At 43.8% G+C, this 23,507-nt stretch overlaps 1 protein-coding gene across 1 annotated transcript in view; it reads left to right on the forward strand.

Annotated features, from left to right (window-relative positions):
• Positions 1-247: 247 nt before the first annotated feature.
• Positions 248-23,507, forward strand: part of sh3gl2a (SH3 domain containing GRB2 like 2a, endophilin A1) — a 173,730-nt gene continuing 150,470 nt past the window's right edge. Inside the window, exon 1 of the mRNA XM_041185252.1 lies at positions 248-427. Coding sequence (XP_041041186.1) covers positions 383-427 — 45 coding nt within the window. The 5' untranslated portion in view covers positions 248-382. The remainder of the gene's footprint in view (positions 428-23,507) is intronic.

Consider the following 23,507-nt stretch of genomic DNA (forward strand, 5'->3'; position numbering starts at 1 on the left):
CAGCTCTCCCAATGTTTATACATGTATATGTGTGTGTGTGTGTGTGTGTGTGTGATTGTATATCGTGCCTATCTGCCTGTACAATACAGAAGGTACCGGGCGTCCCGCGCCGCTTGAACAAACGATGGGATGAAAATAGCTTGTCTCTATTTTTAGCTGCCGGTGCGGATTAATTCATCTACAACACTCGCAACAAATGTGACTGTCTCTTTAAGAAAAACTGACGTCAGGTTGGGTCCGGATATCCTGGTTTTGCAGAGAGTAATTTAATCCTGGAGTAAGATAAGAAGGAGCTGAGCGGGAGTAACACTGGAGGCGAGAATAATTCCAACTTCAAAGAAGCAGCTGTCCAGCGTTCCTGCAACATCCCGTGTCAAACACCATGTCTGTGGCAGGACTGAGAAAACAATTCCACAAAGCTACACAGGTAGGAACAGCGGCTGTATCTGTCTCTATCTCTCTCTGTCCGTTGCACCAAAGCAGCTGAGCGCCGATATCAGGAATCCTCGCTTCATTCCTAACACCTGCCCTTTAAAACAGGCAGTGAATTCGCTGTGCTTTTTAATTCCTACACCAGTTCACATCGCCAGTGCTGGGGCTGCAATGCGCCGGTTTAACTGGGCAATGTGGGGAATTGTGGAGCTTTGTGTAGCAAATTTGAATTGGATTCCCTCGGGAATGTTTTGAGGTTTAATGAGTGTGGCGTTGGTGTGAGGTATGATTTGACATTGAGATTTTGAAGGTTTTTTTTTCTGTGATTTGAGATGAGGGCTTAAAGCCGCCGTTTCACCGGAATCGCTGCGAAAATAATTTATTATTTAATCCGGGAGTGATCCGCGCCGCAGCATCTTTAGGTTTGGTTTGAGCAGCGAGTTCCTAGTCGCCAGCCTGGTCAGAAATATCCCTGGACAGGGTTGTGGGTCAAACTGAAATTCAGCTCTTGTAACTGGCGTGTAGAAGCAGCTCCTGATCTCGGCCATCGCAGCCAATGTGGATACAGTCAGTGCAATGTCCCAAAATCATCTCGGCTGCAGGGAGGTGGAACATCATTTCAACAAATGCAGCTTACTGTTACTAGTGGTATCACTTCATAATTTCCATTAACAATGATTAAAATCTTACCATAACACTCAATGCACATAAAATGTCCTGATCATTAATTAGCTGCTGATATCCCAGTTCTGCAACGATTCCATGCTGTCACCAGTTCAATCTCCGTTTCACTTCACCTGTAGTATCCTGTGTCTATCTTGGACAGATCTAAGACTTAGAGGAACAACCCTCACCTCACTCTCATCATCTTACTGTCTTAATCCTGTCCATCACTTTAGGAGCAATGTTCCTTACTGCAGCAACTATGATGACCATCACAGGATTTGCTCCTGAGCTCAGGGCTGTGGTGTATTTTTTTTAGATATTTACAGTTAGTCAATAGGAATTTGAGGTGTCTCTTACTGTTGATTGGCTGCACTGGGTAGCGTTACACAGCTGGGAGAAGCAGAACATCAGTGACAAATCTCCTCGTGGAGATAAGATGTGAGTGAGCTTGTAGTTGGTGGACGGAATGAGGAGGTGGGAAATGAGTGAGCAGGTAATTGAGGGACATTGAAAAAGATGCTGTGGTCACGTCATCAGATCACCAGAATATTAGGAAAGGGAAGCACTTGGCCCAGTTTAATTATCCATCCTGAGAGATCCTTGTGCTGGCCTGATTTGAGGATCTAATAATTCCAGATTCAAACTATTGCTTAAATGATGCCAGGGTTTGTGCCTTCAGTACTCCCTATCTGGAAGCTCAGCCCCTCCCCCCTGCGATGATAAAACCTCCTGATATCAGTTACTAAAGTTACCTGTCTGAACCCCTGCTCCTCACTTGCTCTCCCAGTCTTTCATTAAAAATAATATTCTGGATTAACTTTTGCAATAGCTCTGACAATCTCATTTCCCTCGAAGACCATGATCTCTAAAATATTTCCATCACAGGCTGGAAAGCCCAAGTTTTTCCAGTGTTAATTCCGGCCCTGATTCCGGGGATTCAATCTGTAACTTTTCTCTGCACCGCCTCTAATGCTGGAATGTATTGGTGTCGAGAACTGGATGCAGTATTGAAGATGCAGTCTGATTAGACCACAGTGCAGTTGTGCTGAAATCTGAGACAATGTTCTGTAACACATGATTAGTTTTGTGAATTGCCCTGTTTTTGGTTGGATACGTTGAGTCAGTAAGACTTTGGTTTTTTTCAGTTTCATCCTCAGTTATTCCAGCACCATTTGTAGAGGGCATGTTGCTGATTTCTCCTTGTGTGTGGAATTTTACAATTGTTTGCATTAAGTATTATCCCCTGTTGTTCTGCTGAATTACATATCTTGTCCAATTGTTTCTATAATCTCTGAACTGTCTCTCCTGATTCCATCTCCCTTCTTCCCATGGAATCATTTGAAAATTTTACCACTTTGTTTTTGAAGCCAGTGTCTTTTCTGTCAATTAGAAACACATTGAACCCTGAGGTCCCCCATTCAGCACTTGCAACACCTCCCTCCACTTCAGCCACTCTGAAATAGCTACTCCCTATTCCTTGATTCCTACCTTCAGACAGTTTTCTTTTTATCCATTCTCAGTGTTTATCTAGAATCTCCAGAGCTTTGAGTTGAATTAATAGCTTGTGTGCAGAATGTATCATGCAGTGGTTCAAGAAGGCAGCTCACCAACACCTTCTCGAGGGCAACTAGGGATGGTCAGCTAGCTAGCGATGCCCACATCCTGTCAATGAATTTTTTTTAAAAAGGCCTCTGGAAGGAAGTGGATGTACACCACATCATGGAGCTTATCACACTCCACTTGTATTGTCACTTCCTCAACGAAGTCGAGGAGGTTGATCAGACAGGATCTGCCGCTTGTGAACCCAGGTTAACTCGGTTATTATGGCACAGATGATCCATTGATCCACTTATATGGAATGGAAGTAAGACTAATGGACAATACAGCCAGTAGCTGTACTGGCTCCTCTTTTGAATATTAGCCTGTTGCGAATGTAAAGGTGCCCTGTCACCTTCCCCACTCCCCCCACTCAGTGTCTATTGAGTCCCTCGTGACTCAAGTGTCTCACATTGCCCCCTCTGTGTACTCTGGGATGTTTACCTGGGAATTCTTTGTTTAGAACCCATTTAACTTGTATCAGATTTCTATCTCAATTATAGTGAAATCATTGATCCTACTCGGAGTATCTTGGTTTGAAGAGGAGATCTGGTTCATGTCTTTCCTTTATGAATATTTGCATGCGGAGAATTAGCTTGTTCTAATTGCACTGCTATTGGTCAGTAAAAGTTCTTGGAAATCACAAGTTGTGCAAACTGCTTTGAAAACCAGTCTGTCAAGGAAGAGCTTGCATGGAGTGAATACCTGGTCTCTGGTTTAGAGGAGAGTGTATTAAAACTATCTCTGACTGGTAAAGAATATTGGAGAGACCATGGTCAGGAGGTTCTTTCAGAGAGTTCCCCATTATTGGTTACAAAGCAATATGGAGAGAGACTCAGCAAGTATCTAGACTGTCTAACGTGAGTTGGGGAGTATAGTCACAGTGGTGAGAATGAAGGCAAGGGGAGAAATTGATAACCCAGAACCAGGGTTTTTTTTGATCAAGGAAGCGAGTATTTCAACACTTCATTTGAACATAAGCTGCAATCTTGTGGAGGCTGCTATTTGGGATTGATAGCCAGAAGTGCATTGCACTCAGCTCTCACATGTACAGGTACAAGTGGTGAAGCCAAGTTCAACCGAGATTAATTTATGAAGTCCATCCAATTAAGTGGGTTGATGTGTGGGATGGATACTTCGAAGCTGGGATGGTGGGAAAACAGAATGTGTATTTTGGGAAATGAACTGTCTGTTAGTTGTGTCATCTGTAAGGGTCCATCCTGTTGATTCTACAGTGGAATGCCAAAGTTTCTGATGTGTGAGGCTGCTACATGTTGACTTTCTAGAGGAGATAATTGTGTTCACTAAAGGCTGAAAATGTGGAAAAGATAAAAAGAAAATGCAAGTTCTGTGATGAGTTTTGGCACTCAATTGCTGAGGAATAGGACGACAGGAGACCATTCAGCCCTTCAATCCTTATCTGCTTTTTGTTTAGTCATAGCTGATCTGTATTTCCTTTTACATTACTTCATGGAATGTGTGTCACTGGCTGGGCCATCATTTATTACCAATCCTAGTTGCCCTTGAGAAGGTGCTGGTGAGCTGCCGCCTTGAATTGCTGCAGTCCATCTGCATCTCAACTCCATCTACCCACCTTTATTCTGTAACCCTTAAAACGCTTACTGAAAAAAATCCATTAATCTCAGTTTGAAACATTCACTTAAACTCTCCCCTGCACTAGCTCCCATCCCTCCTCAAACTGTACTTCCTGCTGACTCTATGGGTCTGTAGTGCCGCTCTGATATTGTTTTTCACATCTCCCTGATCAACTCAGAACCAGAGGGTTTTTATATCCATTTTTCCCCTTCCCTTCATTCTGCAATCTATGTCTGATCACTTATTTAAAAATGGTATCATGAATTAAGCTGGTTGCTGTGATTTGGACTGTCCTTCAACCATTCCCCTACCCCTCACCCTCCCCACCCTTTTTCTCAAAAAACGAAAATTTTTGAGTTTTCAGCAATTGAAATAGTGCAAATAATTAACAAGTAAAAATTAATGTCCTGATCTTTGGCCTTGCAACGTAATTCATGGAGTGGTCAATTAGTTATGATGTGAGGGAGAAGTAGTCCACTTCTTTGCTGTGGACATATGTAACAATGAAACAATACTAATTAATGATGGAGTAAGAAGGATTAACCTCAATGTGTAAAATTAACAGCAGTTGAAGTTTAGTAATCATTAGGGAAATAGAGTATAAAATTAGGGAAGTCTTGGCTACAATTGTATAGGGCATTAGTGATACCACACCTAGAGTACTGCGTACAGTTTTGGTCTCCTTACTTAAGGAGGGGCATACTTGTATTGGAAGCAATTCAAAGTAGGTTCACTTGGCTGATTCCTGGGATGAAAGGGTTTGTCTTATGAGGAAATGTGGAGCAGGTTAGAATTTAGAAGAGTGAAAGGTTATCTTTTGAAGCATGTAGGATTCTGAGGGGGGGTTTACAGGGTAGATGCTCAGAGAATATTTCCTCTTGTGGTGAGGGGGAGGGGTTGATCTAGAAGTAGGGGACACAGTTTAAAATAAGGGGTCTCCCATTTAAGACACAGATAAAAAGGATTTTTTTCTCTGAGGGTCATTAGTCTGTGGAATTCTCTTCCCCAGAGAGTAGTGGAGGCTGGGTTATTGAATACATTTAAGGCCAAGTTAGACAGATTTTTGATCGACAGGGGAGTCAAGAGTAATTGGGGACAAGATGGAAAGTGGAGCTAAGGCCCCAACCAGATCAGCCATGATCTTATTGAATGGCAGAGCAGATTTGAGGGGCCGAATGGCCTATTCCTGCTCTTATTTCTTATAATCGTTATTATAATAGTTATAATATCAGGCAGTCCACAATATGAAGCAACCCATGTTCATATGCAGCAAGACCTGGACAACATTCAGACTTGGGCTGATAAGTGACAAGTAATATTCGCGTCACACAAACTGCCAGGCAATGAGCATCTCCAACAAGAGAGAATCTAACCATCGCCCCTTGATATTCAATGTTATTACCATCACTGAATCCCCCACTATCAACATCCTGGGGGTTACCATTGACCAGAAACTGAACCGGAATGTAGTATAAAGGGTTAACAGATGGGATATGCTTATGTATGACGTAGATGATGATGTACCACTGACTTCAGTCAATCATGTGTTAGACCCTCTCTCTTGAGAGATTGGAATCATGCCTAGGAACTATGTGCCTACTTCTCTCCCCCTCTCTCCTTTGGCCCCACAGGGGCAGGGGCAGCAGCAGCACACAGCAGAAGCAACCCCAAAAGCAGGAGCAGGAACAGGTTGAAAACACTGAGGAGCAGCAGCACCAGCACACACCTTCTCTCCTCAGTGTCAGGGGATCTTTTAAGTTAAACCAATCAAACCAAATCAACAAAATGAAGGACAAATCAAGCACAGCCCCTAATTCAGGTCAGCTGTAAAACTAAAGATAAAATTTAAAGGAAACTTACAACTTTAAACCGAAATGTGATTAAGGGGGTCAATAAAGCACCCCAGACCCCGCGGTGCCCACCGGGCACGGAAGGCCTTGAGAGTGCCGGCAGACACCGTGTGCTCCCTCTCCAAAGACACCCGGCTGCGGAAGAGGGACAAACAATCAGGCGGGACTTCCCCGTCGATCGCCCGCTGCCTGGACCTGTTAATAGCCAACTTGGCCAGGCCCAGGAGCAGGTTCACGAGGAGGTCCTCCTCCTTCCTAACCCCCTTCCGCACTGGGTGTCCATAGATCAGGAGCGTGGGGCTGAAGTGCAAACAAAACTTTAATAAAAGGTTTTTCAAATAACTAAAAAGGGAGTGCAGCCTATCACACCCTATGTAAGCATGGTCCACGGACTCCACAAGACCGCAAAAATGGCAAGTGTCCTGAGAGTCCGCGAACCTACACATTCTATGATTATAAGGGACTGCTGCATGCGACACCCTCCAACCCAGGTCCCCGATAGAAAGGGGGAGGACACCTCCGTAGAGGGCCTCCCATCGGGGGCCTCCACTGCCGGATGGCAACAAGGCATGCCAGGTCTTGTCCGGGCGGTGGACAAGGGCGAGAAAATGGAAGGTGTGCAGCAGCGGTCCGTACAAAAAGCTCCTCCGCGCCGTGCCAAATGGCACAGAGGGCATGTCCCCGAGGTGGCTCATATCGCGGGGTACCAGCACCCGAGGGAGGGTTCGGGGCTTGGGGCCAATGTGGAATTCTGTCCAAACAGGGGAACGCTCAGACGGAAGACCACCGCGCACCTGGGCCACCTCAAGACCCAAAATAACGTCGGGTCCGAGCACGACCGTTCTCAGGTCTTGGATGGCATCAGCTGCGACCTGGACACTCACAGACGCGCGACGCGCCAACTCCTGTGGGAGCATCCAGCCCAGTCCTCCGCCACCCAGCACGTCCCCGATCCTGGTCACCCCTGCAGCCACAGCCCTCCTCTCCGCCAACCACTGAAAAGGACGGAAGAGCGGATTCCTGAGCAGCGGCTCTCTGACGATAGCCGCTACTCCTGACGGGGGAGAGCTGCGTCGCGAGGCAACCATATTCCAGACTTTGATCAGGACTATGTGCCTACACTCTAACCTGTTTAGATGTAGTACTAATAAGCAAGTGTTAAGCAGCTATCAGAGTCTGTCTACAGTGTGTCTAAGAGCTGGGTTCAAGACAAAAGGACCCAAACATAAATGGACTAACCATATAAATACTGTGGCTACAAGAGCAGGTCAGAGGCTGAGAAACCTGTGGTGAGTAACTCACCTCCTGACCCTTTCCCCACCAAAGCCTACCCACCATTTACAAGGCACATATCGGACTTCACATGCTTGGATAGATGCAGCTCCAACAACACTCAAGAAGCTTGACACCATCCAGGACAAAGCAGTCCTCTTGATTGGTGCTCCATCCACCACCTTCAACATTGACTCCCTCCACTAATGTACTGTGGCAGCAGTTTTCACCACCCACAAGATGCAATACAGCAAATTACCAATGCTCCTTCCACAGCACCTTCCAAGCCCAGGATCTATAACTAGAAGGACAAGAGCAGCAGATGGGCAATTGCAAGTTCCCCTCCAAGCCACTCACCATCCTGACTTGGAAATATATCGCTGTTCCTTCACTGTCTCTGGGTCAAAATCCTGGAACTCCTCCCTAACAGCACTGTGGGTGTACCTACACCACATGGACTGCAGCAGGTCAAGAAGACAGCTCACCATCACCTTCTCAAGGGCAATTAGGGATGGGCAATAAATGTTGGACTTGCCAGCGACACCTACATCTTGTGAAAGAATAATTTTTAAAATAATTAAACATGTATAGCTTTTTTAAAAAAGCTTTCTCAGATGTGGGCATTGCTGACAATTCCAGAATTTATTACCCATTCCTTGCCAGACTTGAGAAGGTGGTGATCAGATGACTTCCTGAACTGCTGCAGTATATGTGATGAAAGCGTTCCTACAGTACTTGCTAGGATTTTGACTTTGAAGAAATGGTAATATATTTCCAAGTCAGGATGGCATGTGGCTTTGAGGAGAACTTGGTGGTATCCCTATGCATCCACTGTCCTTGTCCTTCTAGATGGTAGTGGTCGTGTGTTTGGAAGGTGCTGTCTAAGGAGACTTGGTGATTTTCTGCAGTGCATCTTGTAGATGGTACACACTGCTGCTACTGTGCGTTGGTGGTGGAGGGAGTGAATGTTTAAGATGAGAGGGGATGGTTTCAGATTAATATAAGGACAATAACAGGTCCCCAGACTCTTTTTTTAAAAAATTGTTTATTCACAGATAATTTTAGTTTCTGTTTGCCTTTTTAACAAAAATGAAACAGTGAATTTAAACTGGCTGATTTGGAGGTTATGTCACAGGTATTCAGTGCCTCAAATCAACAAAACATCACAGCAATTCTGTACAAACAAATCTCAGACATGTTTGGTATGAAGATGTTTGTGTATTTACCAGTTGGGGTACAGATTGTGAGCCATGGATGGAGGTTTCTCTTGGCTGTTTGTTTTTGGAAGAAGCAGAGGTTTATTCACACCCTCAGCAGCTTGTGACAGTTGTATTTGCAATGGGTCTGAACTGGTATTGATCATCAGAGATGACCATTGTTGACCTCCATGTTAGCATTCTTTCTGACATCTGATAGAACATTGAGAGTTATACGTAAATGTTATAGCTTGCGTGTTTATCTGTGTCTGTGTATGTCGATGGCCTGGATTTTCGTCAAGTCTAGGGACTCCAAACCCATTTAAATACAGCAGGCGAGACCCGATTCTTGGACTTCTGCCCCCATCCCTGGTGTCGGCTATTTTTGCAGCGTGGGATAAGGATGTGGGTAGGGAGCCCAGACCCTGGACTCCCTGGCCATTGTGCGGGTAGGCATTTCGTAGCCCCCCTCAATTTTTGTGGAATCGGTCAGCTTCACTATGCCCCACAGGAGTTATGAAGCATCGTCTGGATTTGGGAACCTTGTGAAAGGTAAGTTTAAAAGGCACTCTGTAAGTCGCTTCCATGACCCATATGTCACCTCCATGCCTATTTACTCATTTCTTTAAAAAAAAATTATTTTCATGGTGTGTGGGTGTCGCTGCCGAGGCCAGCATTTTTATTGCCCATCCCTAATTACCCTTGAGAAGGTGGTGGTGAGCCACCTCCTTAAACTGTTGCAGTCCATGTGGTGTAGGTACACCCACAGTGCTGTTAGGGAGGAAGACCCAGTGAAGTGATATATTTCCAAGTTAGGATGGTGTGTCGCTTGGAGGGGACTTGCAGGTGGTAGTGTTCCCATGCATCCACTGTCCTTGTCCTTCTAGATAGTAGTGGTCGTGAGTTTGGAAGGTGCTGTCTAAGGAACCTTGATGAGTTGCTGCAGTGCATCTTGTACATGGTACACACTGCTGCCACTGCGTCGGTGGTGGAAGGAGTGAATGTTTGTGGATGTGGTGAAAATGAAGCAGGCTGCTTTGTCCTGAACGGTGTCAAGGGTTTCTTGAGTGTTGTTGGAACTGCACTCATCCAAGCAAGTGGAGAGTATTCCATCAGGCTCCTGACTTGTGCCTGGTAGATGGTGGATGGGCTTTGGGGAGTCAGGAGGTGAGTTAATCTCCACAGAATTCCCAGCCTCTGACCTGCTTTTGTAGCCACAGTACTTATATGGCTGGCTCAGTTCAATTTCTGGTCAGTGGTAACCCCCAGGTTGTTGATAGTGGGGGATTTAGTGAAGGTAATGCCATTGAATGTCAAGGGTTAGATTCTCTCTTGTTGGAGATGGTCATTGGCTGGCACTTGTGTGGCACGAATGTTACTTGCCACTTATCAGCCCAAGCCTGGAAATTGTCCAGGTCTTGCTGCATTTGGACATGGACTGCTTCAGTATCTGAAGAGTCGCAAATGCTGAACATTGTGCAATCATCAATGAAAATCCCCACTTCTGACCTTATGATGGAAGGAAGATCATTGGTGAAGCAGCTGAAGATGGATGGGCCTAGGACACTACCCTGAGGGACTCTTGCAGTGATGTCCTGGAGCTGAGATGATTAGCCTCCAACAACCACAACCACATTCCTTTGTGCTAGTTATGACTCCAACCAGCGGAGAGTTTTCCTCCTAATTTCCATTGACTCCAGTTTTGCTAAGGCTCCTTGATGCCACACTCAGTCAAATGCTGCCTTGATGTGAAGGGCTGTCACTCTCACCTCACCTTGCAAATGGTCCATGTTTAAACCAAGGCTGGAATGAGGTCAGAAGCTGAGTGGCCCTGGCGGAACCCAAACTGGGCGTCATCAAGTAAGTTATTGCTGTGTAAGTGCTGCCTGATAGTATTGTAGATGGCATCTTCCCCCACTTGCTGATGATCAAGAATAGACTGATGAGGCAGTAATTAGCTGGGTTTTATTTGTCCTACTTTGTGTACAGGACATACCTGGGCAATTTTCCACTTTGCCAGGTAGATGCCAGTGTTGTAGCTGTACTGGAACAGCTTGGCTAGGGATACAGCAAGTTCTGGAGCACAAGTCTTCAGTACTGTTGTCGGAATATTGTCAGGGCCTATAGCCTTTGCAGTATCCAGTGCTTCAGCCATTTCTTGATATCAGGTGGAGTGAATCAAATTGAAGACTGGCATCTGTGATGCTGGGGACCTCTGGCAAGTGGATCATCCACTTGGCACCTCTGGCTGGAGATTGCAGCAAATGCTTCAGCCTTAGCTTTTGCACTGATGTGCTGGGCTCCTCCATCATTGAGGATAGGGATATTTGTGGAGCCTCCTCCTCCAGTGAGTTGTTTAATTGTCCACCACCTTTCATGACTTAATGTGGCAGCACTGTAGAGCTTAGGTCAGATCTGTTGGTTGTGGAATCGCTTAGCTCTGTCTATCATTTGCTGTTTTGCATGTAAGTAGTCCTGTGTTATAGCTTCACCAGGTTGACACCTCATTTTTAGGTACGCCTGGTGTTGCTGACATGCCCTCCTGCACTCTTCATTGGACCAGGATTGATCCCCTGGCTTGATGGTAATGGTAGAGTGGGGGATATGCCATGCCATAAGGTTACAGATTGTGGTTGAATACAATTCTGCTGCTGCTGATGGCCCACAGCACCTCATGGATGCCCAGTTTCATTTGAAATCTATCCATTTAGCACGGCGGTAGTGTCACACAACTTGATGGATACCCTCAATGTGGAGGTGGGACTTCGTCTCCACAAGGATTGTGCTGTAGGCACTCCTACCGATACTGTCATGGACAGATGCATCTGTGGTAAATTGGTGAGGATGAGGTCAAGCATGTTTTTCTTGTTGGTTCCCTCACCACCTGTTGCAGACTCAGTCTAGCAGCTATGTCCTTAGGACTTGGCAATCTTGGTCAGTAGTGGTGCTGCCGAGCCACCTTTGATGATGGACGTTGAAGTCCCCCACCCAGAGTATGTTCTGCAGCCTTGCCACCCTCAGTGCCTCCTTCAGGTGGTGTTTAACATGGAAGAGCACTGATTCATTAGTTGAGGGAGGGTGGTATATGGTAATTAGCAGGAGATTTACTTGCTCATGTTTGACCTGATGCCATGAGACTTTATGGCATCCAGAGTTGCTGTTGGCAACTCCCTCCTGACTGTATACCACTGAGCCGGTGAGCCTGCCCTGTCGGTGGGACAGGACATATCCAGGGATGGTGAAAATGGATAAGGTATGATTCCATGAGTATGACAATGTCAGGCTGTTACTTGACTAGTCTGTGGGTCAGCTCTCCCAATTTTGGCACAAACCACAGATGCTAATAAGGGGTACTTTGCAAGGTTCACAGGTCTGGGTTTGCCATTGACGTTCCTGGTGCCTCGGTCAATGTCGGTGTTAGTATCTAATAGGTTTTGTTGATGGATGTTAAATACCTAGTAGGATAAGGTGAACAGGTGTTGGGTATTGATTGGTTAATTATACTCCGATGCGTCTATAGAGAAGAGTCAGCCAGCACTGGGGGAGAAGGTGTTAGATTGGAGGGATAAGCTCTGCAATAAACAGTCTCCACCAAAGCATTATCTTCTGTGTCTTCTTCACGGCCAAGCTTGGGAATTTCCTCTCAATTGGGTATTCCATCTGGTTTCATTCCTTTTTGTAGACTTTGTAGCAGTTGGATACAATTGAGTGGTTTGCTAGCTCATTTCAGAGAGTGTGTGTGTCCCAAAATGAGAAAATTACTTCATTTATATGTGCATAGGATCAGTTATCTTTGAGACTTTTGATTGTTTTGGAAATGTTGCACCGGCTGCTATTTCTGTTTTGCTGTTTTCAGTTTCAAATCTAATTTCATTGTTGGCTTTCTCTGTGCTTTCCATAGTCTGGCTGAAACCAGACAGGGTTTTAAAATATTGATAGGATGGAGATGGACTCCTTTATAGAATGGCTGACTATATTTCAGGAATGCTGTTCAAAGATGTGAAATCCTTTTGAAGAGACAGAATTTTGCACCCAACCGTGCAAACAATAGCATAGATCAGCATCACCTCTTGTAGCTAGTGTAAATCTGTTACCTCCTTGTTCTATTTAGATTTTTTGCCAAATATTGATTTGGATGTTGATTTAAAAATCATTTCTGACAAAGAGCCATATGTCTTTAACCAGCTAATCTTTCATTGTTTTGCTGGATATAAGCTTCACTGCTCAGTACAAAACTGATAATTATTTGAAAGTAGCATCATAATTACTCAGAGCTGTAATTAACACCAGGAATAATAAATCCATAAACTAAACAAGGAATATCAGTCAAACGGCATCAGATGAATCTGTAATCTCTTCAACTCAATTCTCTGATGAAGAGTTAAAAAATTACCATCTATATCCAACCTTTGTAAGATGTCTAACGTTTAACTCTGCTTTGAATGCTAATGTCATATTGTTCAAATCAAAGTATATTAACTGAAACATGAGTGACTGAAATGACAACCTCCTCACTGAGAACCTCCATCAAAAATCTGGGGGGAAGATTGTGGCATGGTGGCAATGTCGTTGGATTAATAATCCTAGAGTCCCAGGCTAATTAATAGTCTGGGGACACAGGTTCCCATGGCAGCTGGTGGAATTTAAATTCAATTAATAAAATCTGCAATTGAAAACTAGTCTCAGTGATAGTTTCATGGTCACTATCATTGATTGTTATAAAAACCATCTGGTTCACTAATGTCCTTTAGGGAAGGAAATCTGCCATCCTTACCCGGTCTGGCTTACATGTGACTCCAGAACCAGAGCAACGTGGCTGCCCTCTGAAATGGCCTAATAAGCCACTCAGTTCAAGGGCAATTAGGGATGGGCAACAAATGCTGATCCTGCCAGTGATGCCCACATCCCATGGAAGAATAAAGAAAATGAGGTCAGATATGGAGAAGCAACCACCAATATGACTTCATGAAAATATTAATCATTGCAGTTAATGATGCCACAGGCTTCATCCATGCACATACAACACAAGCTGTACAAAATGTCTTATTTTGGCCTGAGGAAATTCTAGCAGATAATCAGAATGCAGGGACTGGCAGTTCTCCTTCATACACAGGAACTGGAGGCCATTCAGCCCCTTGAGCCTGTCCTGCCATTCAATGGGATCATGGCTGATCTGTAACCTAACTCCATACACATGTCTTTGCCCCATATCCCTTACTAAAGTCAGTCAGTCTCAGATTTAACTCTGCTAGCCATGTCTTAACCGATAGCAAGTTCCATTCCACTATCACCCCTGTGTTCACTGACCTACATTGTCCCAGTCAAGCAATGTCTTGATTTTAAAATTCTTATCCTTGTTTTTAAATTCCTCCATGGCCTTGTCCCTTCCTATCTCTGCAATCTCCTCCAACCCCCGAACCCTCCAAGATATCTGCACTCCTCTAGTATATCCCCAATTATAATTGCTCCACCATTGGTGGCTGTGCCTTCAGTTGCCTAGGCTGCAATTCTGGAATTCACTCCCTACGCCTCTCTACCTCACTTTCCCCCATTTAAGACACTTATTAAAACCTACCTCTTTGACTGAACTTTTGGGCATCAGACCTAGTATCTCCTCATGTGGAATGGTGCCATCATTTGTTTTATAACGCTCCTGTGAAGGGCCCTGGGGCGTTATATAAAGATAAGTTGTTCTTGTAATCTCTGTATCAACGATTCAAGGGTGCTGTGAATGCAATTTCCAGCTCGATGTTAATTGTTTCTTGTTACATTGAATCACAAATTCATTCTGTGTCTCTGTAGATAATTGGAAAGCTCACCATGAAATGCTAGTTCACTCCACTGCTTCATATGTCCCAGTGTTTGAAAATACGCATGTTTAGATCAGTCTAGTTATCTTCTGGGATTCTTCTCCCATGATTTTGTTTGATTTATCTGCGTACCATTTGCTAAAGGGCAGAAGATGACCAGTTTCAAAGCTGCACTGAAACGCTGATGATTCCGTTTATTAGGTAGTTTACACTAACATTGTTGAACTGTCTTTCCCTCATTGTTTTGCTCCTCTTTCCTGAGGCCAGTGCCTCCCTCTGAAATGGTCATTCTTATCCTAACTCTAAACCTAATGATGGGCAGTTTCATCATGGGAAACATGACAATCGAGCCTGGTCTTATCTGCTCATGAATCCTTTCTCCTTATTCCCCACCCCCCCACCCCAAGTTTGCTGTGGTCTGATCCAGTAGTGTTAGGGTTCAGCGGGGTGGGGGTTGGGGATGAAATTTCTGCTGGGATTTTCCTGATCTCCCACTGTACCTTTTGTAGGCAGAGGCAGTGTGCAGAGTCAGTTTCTCTTCCCTGTGTACTGCAGGGTCAGTCAGTCAGTTAATGCATCCCACTAACTTCTAGCTGTCAGTGCCAAGGCATTCTGTCAGGTCCCAGCCAGCCTGATTAATTTTATGCATTACTGTCGGTTTCTCATGATGGGGAAACCACTAGTAACTGACTGTTGTAGGGTGGCCGAGTTGTACTATTAGTAATAGAGTGAACTGCAGACACTTCTTAAGTGGAAACTTTAAGTTTATTTATAATAGACCCAGCAGCAACTACACATGTGCTTTCAACTCAACTCTATTTGCTGAGGTAGCCTGTTTTACTCTCCTATTGATTACTACAGATCATGTGATCTTTCCTAACAAGCGTCATTCTAAAAGGTACATAACACACTAAATAAAACCATAATTACTACATTCCTCCCCCTTTAACTCAGCTATACATATTATATTTACAAGTACATATTTTTCAAGACAACATAATATTTACACTGGCTAAGGCATTTACAAGTTCAGTCCTTCAGGTGATTTCCTGGTACATGTGGAATGTTGCAGCTCCACAGCTTCAGATTCTTTGTCGGGAGCCTCCTTTCCCGGAGTTGCCTAAATATCAAGAGCTTCAGTGGGCACTTGCAGTTCTGTATCCTCAACTCTTACAGGAACATCAGACACGTCTATCCTGGGTTGAATATTTTCAGCAGGAAAAGCAGACCCAGTCATGGTCACTGGTGGAGCCAAAGCTTGGTGATTTATCTCTCTCTTCCTTAAATGGTCCACATGTTTACAGATGATCCGGCCTTCCACTTCTATGTGGTAAGATAGAGGTCCAGTCACTGCACTTATTTCACCTGGTAACCACTTTGGTCCTTCCCTGAAGATTTTCATGTATACCAGCTCTCCCACGGTAAATTTCCTCTCTCGACTATGCCAACTGTGTCCAGTTTTCTGGCTTCCCTGACTCCTTTACACCTTCCCCTCTAACTTCAGCATTATTAAGCTCAATCTCATCCTGTGACAGTGTTTCAACAATAACTCCGCAGGTGTGACACCTGTTGTTGTGTGAGGGGTGGTCCTGCAATGAAAAAGAAAGCATGCTAACTTGGTTGCTAAGGAATCTACAGTTAGCTTTTTCATACTTGCCTTGAATGTTTGAACCACCCTTTCAACCAGTCCATTTGAGGGAGGGGGTTACGGTGCAGTTTTTACATGAGTGATACTGCTGAGGCTGATAAACCCATGAAACTCAGCACTCGTAAATGCTGTGCCGTTATTGGAAATGACCACTTCTGATAGTCCATGAATGGCAAAACTCTGACGTAGTTGCTCAATTGTAGCGCCTGATGTTGGTGACTTCACCTTATCTATGTCCAGCCATTTTGAATGAGCAGAAACATTGTTCCCAGGAAAGCTCCAATATAGTAAATGTGTAACAGCACCCAGGGTCTACCTGGCCACTGCCATGGGTGTAACGGAGCTGTCACTGGCAACTTTTGTAGTTGCTGACATTACACACAGTGCTTTACTAAACTTTCTATTTCGCCATCCATTCCAGGCCATCATAGATAGCTGCGTGCTATGGTCTTCATTTGGGAAATTCCTAGATGGGCACTGTGTAGTTCAAATATAAATGGCACCCTTCGCTTTGGAGAAACTATTACTCATGCTCCCCACAATAAGACACCATCCTGGCTGTTTATTTCATGTCTTCTGTTTAAAGTACTGTTTCATTTCATCAGGTACGGGCTCCTGTGACCAACCATTCTGTACTTTGTTCTCATGCTCAAAATAGGACTTGATCCTGACCTGTCCAGTCTCTGATCTGTCGAGCAGATACTGGTGAGGAATCTGAGAAATTTAACAGTAAAACAAGTTCCTGTGGAACTGGGACGTGCTCATCATTTTCTTGTAAAGGCAAATGACAAAGGGCATCAACGTTTGCGATTTGATTTCCAGGCCTATCTATGAAAATGTATTTGTTTGCTGTCAGAATTAAAGCTCTATTAGTATTTTGGTATCTTCTTCCTTCTTTCTAGTGCAGACTTTAATCTTGGCCTCCTTTTTAACTTCACTGTTGGCCAGACTTCTGTCAGATGCCAACTCAGTGGCTGAGTCTCCCAAAATTTCATTACCTGTCTGCTTCTTGGAAAATTCTGCAACTTATGCTTCCAAAGCCTCTTTGGCTTCATTTTGCTGATTCTTCACCTCTTCCTTCTCCTTTTTTTGTATTTGTATTTGTTTGGTGCCTCCTGGAAAATTGAACATTGTTGTGTCTTCTCTACCAACTGATTCTTCAGTTTATTCAGAGAAGTGCTGAATTCTTTCCGTTTCTCTTCATACCTTTCCAGAGGTACAAACTCTGATTTGAAGGAATCTTGTCGTGTGTGAAGGTCTTTCAACAGGTTTTCTTTTTCCCTGTGAAGGTTGCTCACCTTGTCTCGAACTCTGTCATCAAGCAGAATCTCTTCAAGTTTCTTCTGCTGTTCCAGGTTTTGGCTTAAGACAGCCTGCATTTCTTCAGGTTGTTGAGTCCTTATACACTCCTTTTTCAAAACAGGAATGCTTCCAGCTTCCTTTTGGAACCTCGGTAGCAAATCAAGGTTGATTTCCCTTAGCCAGTTTCATCCTAGAAGGCTTGTTCCTCTGCCTCTCAATACCAACACTGGTAGATTTGCCCATTGGCTTCCATAATGGACAGTTTGCTTATTTATTTTACTTTAATGTCTTTACCTATGTATGTTTTTAGCTTGTTCATTCCAAACTTAATTGATCTTCACCATAATTCAAATAACTGTATGTTCCCCAATTATAGTTGTGGAAGCTCCCATGTCTACTTCCATTTTAATAGGTTTGTCATTTACCTTCACTGTGTCAAACATTGGTTCTGTCGTTCCAGTTTTCAGATTAAATGAGTAAATGCCTGAATTTGTTGCTTCAGGCTCTTCTACATTGTAGATTTCACTGGGTTTCTTCTTTTGTTTACAAGGCCGCTTGAATCTTTCCTTGCGCTGCCTCATCATATGTCCACTTCTGTGACAATAGTAGCATTCATTTTTTAAAAAAACACTGCCAATCACTAAAAGGCTGCTTATTAAAATTATGCTTCAATTTCACCGCTAAGTTATTTTTCTTTATTCGTCAGCTAGCGCGGGCTATTTCCCAACTCTCGACTGAGTCTCACTTTTTTGCGCCACTTTCGTTTGAGGTTTCCCACCTGATGTGTAGAACGGCGCCATTTTGCACACCCTGTATTGCTTGTGAATCTCTGACAGCACTTTCCTTGTCTAACGCTATCTCTAGCACCTTCTTGAAATCCTGATTCACTTCGGGCAATAATCTTTTCTGAAAAGTGCCCTCTTTCACACTACAGACTTAACAACCTTTGAACATGTCATTCAGAGTTGTACTGAACTCTCAATGCTCTGTTAGCTGCTTCAAATTTGCCATGTGGCATGCAATTGTCTCACCAAGTGCTCTATTTCAGGAATCAAACCTGAACCTTTGCATCATGACCGAGGGCTTTGGTTGAAAGTGACTCTTCACAGGGTCCACCAATTAATCAAAATTTTTTGAGTCTGGGGCACTGGGTGCTGTCAACTTTGAATCAAACTGTAGGTTTTGATCCCACATGTGAGGATCGCTCGCCTCTTCTCTTCCCCTGTAATCTCATTCGCTTAAAAAAAAATGTGAGGCGTTCTAAGTATTGAGAGCAATCATTAGTGGCTGGCTCAAAAGGATCAATTCTCCCAAATTGTGGCATTTTAAGAGAGGATAACTTCTTCAATTCTAATGGAGCTCGCTACTTACAATCACCTGGGTGAGGTACAGTGCTGATTTCTTTTTGATTTGATTTCTTCTGTTCAGTCATGTTTTATGATCATTGCCAGTTTGTTGTAGGGTGACTGAGTTGTACTATCAGTAATAGAGTTGAACTGCAGACGCTTCTTGGGTGGAAACATTAAGTTTATTTACAATGTACTCGAACACGTGTGCTTTCAACTCCAACTCTATTTCTACACCGTCTGCTGAGGTCCATACTACTCTTATTGGATACTACAGATCATGTGATCTTTCCTAACAAGTATTATTCTTAAAGGTACATTATACACTAAATAAAACCATAATTACTACACAGACTAACTATGGCTTTCAGTGAGCAGAACAACAAGGTGCTGTCACACTGAAAATAGAATTTGAATTCTCCACCCCAGAGAGTAGTGGTTGCTCCATCATTAAATATATTTAAGGTTGAGATGGACAGATTTTTGATGTCTCAGGAAATCAAGGGACATAGGGAGAGGGCAGGAAAGTGGCATTGAATCTAAAAATCAGCATGGTCATATTGAACGTTGGATGAGGTTCTAGCATAGAGTATGGGCTACTCCTGCTCCTATTTCTTATGTTCTTATCAACAAGTCTTTGCTACATCTTATCCATGTTACGTTCAGTGTTCCCCTGCACTTTACTCTTTAAGGAATTCAGTTCTATCTCTGCGAGCACTCCTGTAGTGTCAGGACAGAGTTAAATATCAGGACTGAGTTGAAGCTACATATTCACCCCACAATTATTTTGGAATGCTTCATGAGTGTCACTTTATGAATATTTTGGCACTCATTCTCTTGACAATCTGACACTTGATTCCATGTCTGATGGTTCACACTTTGTACTAATCCTCACTGCTAGATTTTCAGAATACAATTTATTTGTTCCCTCGTATAGGCATGTCACCTAATTGTTGCTGTTAATGCAATGGCCATTACTTCTGTGCATTGCTTCAAATTTCAGCAACGTTTTGTACCAGTCTTTAATAGCTTGCAGCCATGCGTTTGGCAACAGTGAGCCTGAGTGCTGGGACATGCCCATCGTTGTATCTGTTAGCCGGTTGTTGCTTATACAATAATGCATTTGTTGCAGGGATTATTGAACTAGTGGCAATTGACAAAATTTTAAGTCTTAAACACCGTTGCAGTTAGGTGAGTTCAGTATTTTCTTCAGGTAATCCTTCAGGATTGTTCCGGAAGGGATGTTGGAACACCTGGTCTTGCTAATATTTAAAAAAAGACTGCCAGTAATCAGGGGCTGGATTTTACGGTGGGTGCATATTGCTTTCTCCACAGTGACGTTATGCTGCAAGTGGGCTAAACTAGCAGAAAATGGGGCTTCCATCCCTCAGTGGCAGGAAGACTCAACCTTCAGAGCTCCCAACCAGTTCGATTCGCTGGCAACTCTCGCAGTCTCAGCAGTGCCTGCGCTCAGTAGTGGCCACTGTTGGGACTGCAAGTAGGCCCAGGAAGAAGAGAGTAATGGACCCTGGAGGATGGGAATTTTGGGCGGAGAGGGATCAGAGGGGGATGTGCAAGGGGAAGGGAGTGGAGAGGCAGGTTTTGGAAGCCAGGTGGGGAGGTACTAAGTTAGGGAGGTATCATCTTGGGATGGATGCCGTTGTGTATATGGCTCCCCCCGACCAAGGATGTAACCCCTGGCTTCCCACTTCTTCACCTTTTTCACCACAGATGGTGAAAAGGCAGACTCCACACTCACCCATTTGCTTATGCTAACTGCATTATGGTGTGGGCAGTGTAATATTCAGGTCAATTGTCTAGTTAACAAGCTCAATTGCCCATCAATAATTTTTTTACAATGGAGGGTGGGTTGCCAATTTTAGGCTCCCACCCGCCTACCATATGATGGGGAAACATCTGACACCTGGTTTGTGACCCAATGCCACCATGCTGGATTATACTTGCGCGTGGGATGTCAGTAGTTCCAATTTGCAAACATAAAATGCTGGCCATGGAGATTAAATCACAGAGCCTACTATTTAATTACTAAGTTATTTGAGTATGTCCCCTGATTGTCCAGAATCATTTTTCCCCATTTTTGTTTATGCTCCCCATCGTCACTAGATGAGAGTTTGAGAGAATGAAGTGTATCCTGAACTGTGCTGATGCTGCTTTCAAAGCAACCGTTATCAGGAAATTTGAGACGCCATCAAACCCCCTCTATTAGGTTTCCACTGCATAGCCCATCAAGTGGAATTATTGCAGATTGTTGCAAAGTACGTTTCTTGTCTTGATGTAAAACATGAGCTGCTGACTCTCTCAGTGAGCCAAGTTTCAAAAACGTGCTGGTGCCATTGCACTTGTCATATGTGCAGTGACATTGTAATTGAGGTTTTCCAATTAGCTAAAGGTAAAATTTTCTTCCAAAGCTATGATTTGCTTCCATCTGCTCTCGCCACTTTAAGAAAATATCAGCACTGGTGCCGGTTTCTATCATTTTCCTTTCTGGAATGTTTCTTTCTGATAGTGATCTCTTCAGTAAATCTGATACAAAGCTGCTGCTGCTTAAGTTGTTAATCATCACGATATCTCAATGTAGCTCTGCAAGAGGACGAGGGGGCAATAGATTCCACTTCAATCACAGTAAACATTTATCTTTATTCAATGTCCTGACTCCAGTACAGTGTTCAGATTTGCATTGTGGATTGCGGCCAATTCTTTATAATTCTGGCTGTACCTTCTTATCCTTTCAATTCATCAGTTATTTTGCACGGAAATAGCTCTGGCCCCACATAACCCTAAATCTAACCCAGCAAGAGCAAAACCTACTGTGGTATTGACCTTATCCTAAGTCAAGGGGTATGGGGAGAGTGCAAAAGAATGGTGCTGAGATGAGAGGATTGGCTATGATCATATTGAATGGTGGAGCAGGCTTGAAGGGCCTCCACCTGCTCCTATTTTCTATGTTTTAAATACTTGGGGACAGCATGGATAGAGTGGTATTTGCAGATGCTTTGCTGGAACATTTACCTGTACATATCCTCATTATCCAGTCAGTTTGGGAAATTGTACTGCAGTGTAGGAAGAACACATCTTTTCAGTTAATAGCCTCGTTTGACTTGTTCAAATCCACATGGAGCTGCACGTCCCTTTTACACAAACTAGTACCATCAAAATTGTAGTTTCAATAACTGTCTCAATGTTTTCCACTAATAGCTACAATTTGAATATTAGGCAGGTGAAGAAACATTTCAGTTTGTAAATAGCAAGAAGTCTCTCTGAACCTGAGGAAAATACATGGAGTTTTAAAAAATTAATTCTTGAGACGTGGGCAGCACTGGCAAGGCCAGCATTTGTTTCCCATCCCTACTTGCCCTTGAAGGTGACAGAGTCACCATCTTGAATTGCTACATACTGTATGGTGTAGGTACAACAGTGCTGTTGGAGAGGGAGTTCCAGGATTTTGATTCAACAGTGATGAAGGAATGGTGATATATTTCCAGGTCAGGATGGTGTGTGGCTGTGAAACTTGCATGGTGTTCCCATGCATCTTTCTAGATGGTAGTGGTCGCAGGTTTGGAACTTGCTGTCGAAAGAGTTTCTGCAATGCATCTTGTAAATGATACATACTGCTGCCGCTGTGCGTCAGTGGTGGAGGGAGTGAATGTTTAATGATGACACAAAGCTATATGGGAATGTGTGTTGTGAGGGGATGCAAAGCAGCTTCAAGAGGATTTGGACAGACTTAGTGAATGGACAAGAACATGGCAGATGGAATATAATGTGGAAAAATGTGAGGTTATCACTTTGGTAGAAGAAACAGATGTGCAGAATATTTCTTAAATAGTGAAAGATTAGAAAGTGTAGATGTACAAAGGGACCTGGTGTCCTCGTGAATAAGTCACTGAAAGCTAACATGTAGGTGTAACAAGCAATTAGGAAGGCAAATGGTATGTTAACCTTTATTGCAAGAGGATTTGAGTGCAGGAGTAGTGAAGTCTTGATTCAGTTGTAAAGAACCTTAGTTAGACTGCACCTGGTGTAGTGTGTGTAGTTTTGGTCCCCTTACATTAGGAAGGATATTATTGCCAGAGAGGGAATTGTTTTTTTAATTCATTCATGGAATGTGGGTGTTGGCTGGGCCAGCATTTATCCCCATCCCTAATTGCCCTTGAGAAGGTGATTGTGAGCTGCTTTCTTGAACTCCTGCAGTCCATGTGGTATAGGTACACCCACAGTGCTGTTAGGGAGAGTGTTCCAGGATTCTGACCCAATACAATGAAGATGCACCAGACTTGTTCCCGGGCTGGCGGGACCTGGCTCAAGGAAGGGCAGGAGTGGGTGTCAAATATTCCTGGGTACAAGTTGTTCAGAAAAGATAGGAAAGGAGGAGGAGCGGCGGTATTGGTTAAGGAGAGCATTGCAGTGCTGGAGAATGAGGGTGTCCCAGAGGGTTCAAGAACAGAATCAATTTGGCTAGAACTAACGAACAAAAAGGGTACAATTACATTGCTCGGTGTGGTCTATAGACTGCCAGCTAGTGGGAAGGATGTAGAGGAACAAATCTGCAGAGAAATTACAGAGAGATATGGGCATTATGAAGTAGTTATAATGAGGAACTTTAATTACCCACGTGTAGCCTGGGGCAGTGGTAGTGTAAAGGATGGAGAAGGGCAAGAGTTCCTAGATTGTGCTTAGGAGAATTTTCTACAGCAGTATGTGTCCAATCCAACAAGAAAGGAGTCACTGTTGGGCCTGGTTCCTGGAAATGAGTAGATCAAGTGTCAGTGGGG

The sequence above is a fragment of the Carcharodon carcharias genome, chromosome 4 (genome assembly GCF_017639515.1).
Source record: "Carcharodon carcharias isolate sCarCar2 chromosome 4, sCarCar2.pri, whole genome shotgun sequence".
Taxonomy (NCBI): domain Eukaryota; kingdom Metazoa; phylum Chordata; class Chondrichthyes; order Lamniformes; family Lamnidae; genus Carcharodon; species Carcharodon carcharias.